Source organism: Fukomys damarensis, unplaced genomic scaffold (genome assembly GCF_012274545.1).
Source record: "Fukomys damarensis isolate Sample0158 unplaced genomic scaffold, DMR_v1.0_HiC HiC_scaffold_11, whole genome shotgun sequence".
NCBI classification, from domain to species: domain Eukaryota; kingdom Metazoa; phylum Chordata; class Mammalia; order Rodentia; family Bathyergidae; genus Fukomys; species Fukomys damarensis.
In genome coordinates, this window is record NW_022900923.1 from 43,979,408 (window position 1) to 43,988,400 (window position 8,993).

General features: G+C 38.6%; 1 protein-coding gene across 1 annotated transcript in view; it reads right to left on the minus strand.

Moving 5' to 3' along the window:
* The window catches only part of Nucks1 (nuclear casein kinase and cyclin dependent kinase substrate 1), a gene marked incomplete at its 5' end in the record, with an annotated part of 13,902 nt that extends 8,119 nt beyond the window's left edge, over positions 1 to 5,783 (minus strand). The window contains 3 exons of the mRNA XM_010613072.2: positions 364 to 419; positions 3,774 to 3,876; positions 5,714 to 5,783. Of these exons, the coding sequence (XP_010611374.1) occupies positions 364 to 419; positions 3,774 to 3,876; positions 5,714 to 5,783 (229 nt within the window). The remainder of the gene's footprint in view (positions 1 to 363; positions 420 to 3,773; positions 3,877 to 5,713) is intronic.
* Between the last annotated feature and the right edge of the window lie 3,210 nt (positions 5,784 to 8,993).

An 8,993-nucleotide genomic window follows, 5' to 3' on the forward strand; every position in this document is an offset into this window, starting at 1 on the left:
TTTTTTTGGTACCGGGGATTAAACTTGAGACCTTGTACTTGCGAGGCAGGCAGTGGCACGACTGAGCTAAATCCCCAGGCCCTGATCTTCAATCTTAACCACGCGTGAAAACAATCTGAAGATAACTTAAACAAAGCCTCAACATCCTACCTACACATACTGAATGAGAAATCTTGGGGCAGGACTCACTATTTCGAAGTAAGTCACCAAAACTGAGAATCACTATTTTCTCTTTGATGATGGAAACATCTTTGTAACCCCAGTATCTGCCAACACAGCCTGGATACAAAACTACTTTTTAAAATGTCTAATGAATAAATATATGAATAGATTTGTACCTGTACATTAAAAATAGTTTACTACCTGCTGAATGAGAATCATCCTTCTTGGTCTTCACATCTTTTTCTTCTGAGTCTTCACTGCAAAGGGGAAAAAGGAAATGCTTAAAAGTCTGAGATTAAAATATAAAGGAACACAAATCTCTTGATACCTGACTTGAGAATGACACCAAAAAGTACCTCTTCTGTATATAAAATATTCAAAGAAATGCTGAGGAGTGAAACTGCTTCTATTATTTGCTCACTTTACTGGGATGCTGAATAAAAATAATTTTATCAATGTGGAAAACAAATTGCAAAGGAAATAGGTATTTCAACATAGCCTATTTATAAGATTTAATAAGAAAAAATATCTTCTATAGAGGGGTAGGGAATAAAAACATTAAAATGGAAATGAATCAGTTTAATTATCTAATAATTATTTACTAATAATTTCTGTTTCCAATATGAGTGAATGTAAGACCATTCTGCAAAGTAAGTTAAAGAGCTTCAAAGCTAAAAATAATCTGTAAACATACATGTGTTAAATCTCTAGCAAGGCCTAACTCGGGAATCTGGGTTCTAGTGCTCACTGCTGTCCCTTTTTATTGTTTCATCTCAGGCAAATCACTGCTGCTCTTCAGTGCTGACATCTTAAGATTTCACAAGCAAAGTCTGACAAGTAACACTCATACATTAAAAACTGTTCTCACAGCTTTCCTTTTTAAAACAGATGTTGTTGGGCTGGGGATTTAGCTCAGTGGTGCCACCACCTGCCTCGCAGCAAGCACAAGGTCCTGAGTTCAATTCCCAGTACAAAAATAAATAAATAAATAAATAAATAAAATAGATCTTGTAACTAACTTTTGGAATTCCTCATAATCTAGACCATATTCAAATGTTAAATTATGGAGCCTGAGAGTCCACATAGAGCAACCAAAAGTCATTCATTCACTCACTCACTCACTGACACTGGGGACTGAACCCAGGGCCTTTGCTACCTCCCCAGCCCTTTTGTATTTTTTATTTTAAGGAGGATCTCACTAAATTGCTTAGGCTAGACTTGAACCTGTACTCCTCCTGCCTCAGCCTTGCAGAGTGCTAGGATTACAGGTAGGTGCATCCATGCCCAGCTCCAAAATATTAAGCAGTCTGAGTCCAAGACGATTGTACTGTGACTATTCTGCATTAATATTTCTATGCCAAGTAAGCATTCAGTGGGTATAATTCAGTGGTGCAGGGCTCAGCACAGGCAAGGTCCTGGGTTCTGTCACCAGCACAACAAAAACAACAACACATTTAATTCATAAATTTAACTGATGATGAAAAATAACATCATTTTTGGGGTTATTTTAATGAGTTTATAAAGACTTTTAACCCTTTAACACCTTTACAGCAAAGTCAAGTGAAAGCTGAACTTTTTTTTTTTTTTTTTTTTTTTTTTTTTTTTGGTATTGAGGATTGAACTCAGGATCTTGCACTTGCGATGCAGGTGCGGTGCCACTGAGCTAAACCTTGGCCTAAGCTGAACTTTTTTTTTTGGTTTTCTGAGACAGGGTCTCACTATGCAGTTCAGGCTGTCATGAACTTGTGGCTGTCCTCCAACCTTGCCCTCCTAGGTGCTGGGACTACAGGCGTGCATTACTATACCTGGCTTGAAAGCTTAACTTTTAAGTGGAGACCAATATAAAAATCAATGTAGCACTGGTCTGAGGAAATATACACAAGGCATTTAATATAAATGGTGATTCAAAAGTAGAGAATGACAAAATGAAATGGTTATAACAAAAAAATTTAGGCTAGATATAATTATATTGGTAAGATATTAAAAAAGGCCACAAGCAGCTTGTTACCAGGAGAAATTTAAGTGGAGATAATGAAAACTAGTGGGGCTGCTATATAAAATGTGACTAAAAACCAGATGTGGTGACGCACACTTCTAATCCCAACACCCAGGAAGGCTAAGGCAGGAGGATGGCAAGTCTGAGTCTAGCCTGGCCAACTTAACTACTGAGAGGCTGTCTCCAAGTTTAAAAATCTGTAAAAGAGGACCGAGGATGAAGTTCAGTGTGAAGGCCCTGGATTCAATCTCAAGTTCCAAAAACAACAAAAAAGCTAAGGGGCTAGAGATATTTACTCTGGAATATTTGTTTCCCAATGGTAAACTCTGTTTCATTTTTTCTGAAAAATAATAAACATTTTCCAATAAAGTGAACAGAAGTTAATGATATAAACAAATAGAAAATATTAGGTAAACACTTACATTTAGTAGTGATTTTAGTGTACCAAGGTTGTTACAAAAGCAAGTGATAAATATTTCACTTCTTTAAACTACTCATGCCTAACAGTATTATTTGGAAGTATTACAGCCTAATGATTAAAACACAGTGGGGCCCAATCACGTTATCAAAACATCCTTGTCCATTTGCTGGGTAAATTTGCTTAAGTTTACTTGAGTAAACTGAGCCTTCTAAGTTAACAACAGTTAATTTCAGAGCAGTATTGTGAGAATGAAATGATAACGTATACGAAAGGCCTTAATATCAACAAATTGTGGCTACAATGATGAGAATGTGCGCAGACTTCTTGAAACAGGCAGAAGTTATGAAGCAAAACTATGAATTACAACTCACAGCAAAGCCATCTGTAAAAACTAACAGGGAAAAAAGAGTGAGGCTAGAAAGTACTTGCTTAGCATGTTCAAGGTCCTGGGTTCAGTCCCCAGCAATATGAAACAAAAATACAAACTGCGGTGGCCAGGGATTTAGCTCAGTGGTTCCACTGCCTGCCTCACAAGCACAAGGACCAAAGTTCAATCCCCGGTGCCAAAAAAAACAAAAAACAAAAAAACCCACAAGCTGGGTGTGGAAGGATCATGCTGCTTGGAGTCAAAGCTACTTAGGAGGCTGAGGTAGAAGGATCCTAAGTTCTAGGCCAGTTTGAGGAACACAGACCAGTTTTTCAAAAAGAAAAGAAAAAGAAACTGCATAAAATGATTCAATTATTTAAACAAAGAGTTATGAGACAGAAAAATTCAGTAGCTTAAGATCCTACAAGCCTTAAGTATGATTCTACCTACTTCTAGTGACTGATTCTGAGTGGCCACTTGTGTTTTGTTATTCACGACAATGTAAATTTAAGCACTAATACTAATTTCAAGTCACATATTATATACTTAACCTTTCTGCTCGTGTTCAGAGGTCTGAGGCACAGGAAGGACATTCTTGTACATCAGCTTGGATTCAAAGCTGAAGCCAAGCGAGAACTCCAGGTCTAAGGAGACCCAACATATCCAGCCCCCAAGGCCCAGCCTGAGACAGTGTGAGCCACGCACAACAAAGGGAAAGCCAAGCCAAGCCTCTCAAGTGTCGCAAGAGTCCACCACTTCAGAGGCCAGAGACTGCCCTCACTTCAGAGAGGCAATGAGAAAGCGCTACAGAAACAACAGCCCCTTACCTGTCTTCCTGTGAATTCTTTCCAGACCGCCTCTTATTTTTAGCTTCTCGAGATGATCGGATTTTCTTGGTGGGAGGTCCTGAATCTCTTCCATAGTCTTCATCTAAACAGAACATTGGTCAGCTGAATTAACTGTATTACATCACCACTATATTTACCGACATTAATTATCTCTTGTTCTAGTTAAGTGGCTAGCAGGATAGGATTTCCCAAATGGCTTCTTCCATTTTAAAACATTTTCTACTCTACTCTCCTCACAACTTTTGACTCCATTTATGCTATTACCCTCTAGTCCTCATGTACACATTATTAATTTATGATTTCCCATGTCTCAATACCTTTATATTTATCTGAAAATTATTAAAGTAATACTGTATAAGCATTCTAGAACATAAAAAACCCAATCCTACAATCCTAAAACAATTACTGTCATCAAGCAAATTACTTTTAATCTAATGCGTTAAATACACATTACGTATTCTGGCTACTCAGCTCAGGAAAACATGTCAAATTTCAAAAGTCCAATAAAATTTAACAAGACTACCCTGTGTTAAAAGGTGACTATGGCCAAAACGATTTACTGCACCATCACATACAATGGTAAGAAGCTGGAAGTGTCTGGAGCTTCAGCAATTAAGTGGTTATATAAGTTATAAATATTAAAAATAATAACCAATAGAAAATTCTCAAATAATCTTTAATAACATGAGAGAGAGGCTTGTAAGTACAAGTAAGAAGAAGCAAGATAGGGACAGAACCTAAAACTTGACAGCAAGACCTCAACTACATTTTTTTTTTGAGACAAAATGTTGCATATAGTTCAGGTAGGCTTGAATTAACTATGTAGCCCAGGCTGGCCTCTTACTCTGGGGATCCTCCTGCCTCAGCCTCCCAAGAGCTGGGATTATAGGCCCGAATGACCATATCTGGCTTCACCTATTTTTAAAAGGTAAAAAAGGTGAAAGTTAAAATATAGCTATATGGCTGGGCATGGTGGCACACGCCTGTAATCCCAGCACTTGGGAGGCTGAGGCAGGAGGATAACTGCAAATTCGAGACCAGCCTGAGCTACATAGTGAGTTCCAGGTCAATCTCAACTATACAGTGAGACCCTGTCTCAAAAAAAAACAAAAAACAAAACAAAACAAAATATAGCTATATGCTAGCTAAGGGATCTTGAATGTTATCTCTGCCTCCATTTCCATGACTGTAAAATGAGAACAATAACATATCTCAGAGAAACAGGTCTGTTCTAAGGAATAAACTACTAAATATGAACATTTAGAATAATTCCTGGCATGCAGAGCAAGAATTTAGTGTTAGAGTTACCTCTAGGATATAGGGTTGTTTTAGTTTTATACTCTTCCGTATAACTTTGTTTTCCCTAAAGGCACATATTACCTTTGTAAAGTCAGATTTAAAATAAAGGGTAAGGAAGGAAAAGAAGAAAAGTGAAAAGAAAGTAAAGGTACCTAAAAAATAATGAGATTTAAGGACACAACTCTAAAGAAACCTTTTATGGCTAAAATTTAAGATACAACACTCATTCTATGGATGCATTAGTTCACGAATCAAAGTGGTTTCACAAAATAGACTCTCATCTTACTTTACTATGCAAAAACTTAACTCCCGGCTCAGCCTCATACACGGTACAGGTTTTACATGGTAACACTCGGTTTACAAACTTAATTTGTTCCATGACTTTGGAAAAGACAGCCACAGTCACGTTGGTCACAAAACGCAGTTTGCAAACAAAAGTGTTCATGAAGCGAGGTACCACTGTAACTGCTTGCTTGCTTGCTTGCTTTGTCCCCCCCCCCCAAGGGTTTAACTATCTTGACCAGCTTGGCCTCATAAGAGCATCATAAGCATCATAAGAAATAAAAGCTAGCAGTCTTCCACCAGTTAGTCCAACAATTTGTTGAAATCACAGAACATACCTGCATCATCAGACTCCTGAAACTGTGAATAATCAACGACCTTCCTATTTCTGTAGAAAGAAGGGACTAATTAAGATCATAAAAATGCAAGACTGTCCCATGATATCAAAACACATTTAAAATTCATAAACAAAAACAGCTCCCTGAAAATTATTATTATTTGGTTTTTTTGAGACAAGATCTCCCTAGTAGTTCAGACTGGACTTGAACTCACTACGTAGCCCAGGCTAGCTACAAACTAGCAGCAATCCTCCTGCTTCAGCCTCCTAAGTGCTGGGATCACAGGTGTGTGCCACCCTGCCCAGCTAAAAATTATCTATAATGGCCCCCATATGTCAGCCCAATTACTTTACATTTTGTTACAGCAAAGTGCAGCTCAACCAAAAGGTTTTAAATCTACATACTGCTCATCTAAGTGACAGCCCAAATACCATTCTTCCCCACAAAAGCCAGCTCCCATAACATATACAGAAAATAGCCAAGCGATCCAGTTTACCACATATATTCATTATCACACAGATACAAGCCAAAACTAAATGTCTTTATTCTTACTGCTGTATGTATGAATAGATCCTTGATACATAAAATTAATGCAAAGCATTTTTCCCAAGACAAAAGCAATTTTTAGTTATAATAAGGTTGTATTATTACATCCAAAAAATTACGGTAACCTTAAAATAAGCCAGATATGCAAGAGAAAAGAAAACAACCAGACAAATCAAAAAAATGCATTTTTGACACTGTGGTGGTACTGGAGATCACATCCAGGAGCTGCAAGCTATACCCTCTGCCCTTTTTTTGAGAATCTTGCTGAATTGCTCAGGCTGGCCTCAAATTTAGGATTATGCTGCCTAAGATTCCCGAGTAGCTGGGATTACAAGCGTGCTCACCACATCAGGCTAAAAGATGTTTTTTATTACAGGGCATGTAATTTTTCAAAAGTATGAAAGTCACATAAATTTATGTATTTGATTCTAAATAATTTTAAGTATTTCTAACCAGGTAAGATATCTTTTAACATCAGAAACGAATATTGCCGGGTGTGATGGCACATGCCTGTAATCCCAGCACTCGGGAGGCTGAGGCAGGAGGATCGCTCTGAGTTCGAGACCAGCCTGGGCTACAAAGTGAGTTCCAGGTCAGTCTCAACTACATAGTGAAACCCTGTCTCAAAAAAACAAAAAACAAAACAGAACAAAAAAGATATGAATCTTGTTTTCTATTTTCCACTTTATACTCTGAAAGCTTGAAATTCCTTCTTTACAGGTATAACAAATTTCCCTGTCAGGAACTCAGACTAGCTTGCAAAAGAGCCTTAGAGCTGAGGGTTTAGCTCAGCAGTGCTTCTTCCACCTGTCTTCGCAAGTGGGCACAACTGAAGACCTAACTAGATATAAGCAAACAATGGACTGAAAGAAACCTATGCCACCAATTACAAGTCGGAAGGCAAGCCGGCCCCTCATTTGCCATACCGTGTCACGATATAAGCAGGGATCGGAACCTAAAAATATACGTGAGGCTCAGATGTAGACAAAAGTTACTACCACACTCTCCAAGTTAGGAGAAGAAAAAAAGTCCTTAGAGAATTTTGCCTTGTGTTTCTCTTTGTTTTACTAAAACTATGACACATACTCCAACTATATAAAATGGCAAGTGTGACTGAAGATTCCATACTGATGGAGAAATTAAAAAAACCAACTATTAACCCACTTACATGAGACCTAGTAGTCAAATTCGTGAACAGAAAGTAAAATGGTGGTGGCCAGGGACTAGAAGAGGGAGCAACAGGAACTATTTTCAGTTTTGCAAGATGAAGACTTGTAGAGATTCATTGTACAGCAACGTGACTGTACTTTATTAAACTACAAACTTTAAAATGGGTAGGACAGTGAATTTCATGTTAATTATACCACAGCACAATAAAAAATTTATTTCTAAAAAATGTGGTTATAAAAACACATTTTAGGCCGGGCATGGTGGCGCATGCCTGTAATCCTAGCACTTGGGAGGCTGAGGCAGGAGGATCACTGTGAGTTTGAGACCAGCCTGGCCTACATAATGAGTTCCAGATCAGTCTCAACTATGTACAGAGACCCTGTCTCAAAAAACCAAAACCAAAACCCAAACAAACAAACAAACAAACAAAAAAACACCACGTTTTAAAGTGTAGTGCTTTGTCAGACACGATGGGGCAAGACTATCATCTGAACACTCAGAAGCCTAAAGCAGGCTCATGAGTTTGAGGCCAACCACACCTAAACAGCTGGTCCAAGGCTACACTGGGTCACACAGTGAGACCCTGGTTCAAAAAAACAAAGTAATAAATAAGTAAGCAAATAAGTAGTATTTTCAGGTTAGTATGAAAATACTTCCCATGCTCTGGCAAAAACAGTGCGCATGCAGTAACGGTGACCAAACCCAGGCGTGCTCTGCTACCAGAGCTGTTATATATAACCCCAGGCCTTTTATTTTATTTTAGTTTTTTGGTACTGGGGCTCGAACTCGGGTCCTTGTGCTTTCGAGGCAAGACAGGCGGCGGCACCAATGAGCTAAATCCCCAGCCCAGGCCTTTTATTTTGAGTCTCCCTAACTGCCCAATCTGGGTTAATTCTAACGATAAATGCCAGGAAAAAACAGAATAGGCTCACCATGCAAAGAGCCTCATTTTCGGCATTATTTAGGGGTCAAGTAAATAAGACACGGAGTGAAAGAGAAGGAAATGATCCAAAAGAGGGAAGTTGCTTTTAAATTTTTAAAAATATAACAAGTCTGTGAAATAAACTGACCGTATAGATATTTTGCAGTGCTGGGGATTGAACCAGGGCCTCTCTCATGGCAGCCAAGTGCTCTTACCACTGAGCTTACACCCCAAGTCCCAAAGGAGGTAGTTTTGAATCTTCATTCCTAATGAGTACAGATTCTGAATTTGTAGGCACAGGTCTAGCTGATCCCGTGTTTGTGACATGGCAATGAAAATATTATCATTCAATTTCTCGGGGTTAGGTGCTTCAAAGCTGACACGACAAGAGTAATAAAGGTACCTTCTAGCAGCTTTACCAAAAGTTCAAGTGCAGATCCCACATAAAGCACTGTCTAACCTGCTAACTTTGCTAATAATGGCTACTTCCTTAGGCTAGCCTTCTTAACACTCCAGAGTTCTTCTCAGAAAACAGAAAAACGGCGGCGGGCCAGGGATTTAGCTCAGCAGTTCAGTGGCCTGCCTTGCAAGCACAAGGACCTGAGTTCAATCCCCGGTACCAAAAAAAAAAAAAAAAAAAAA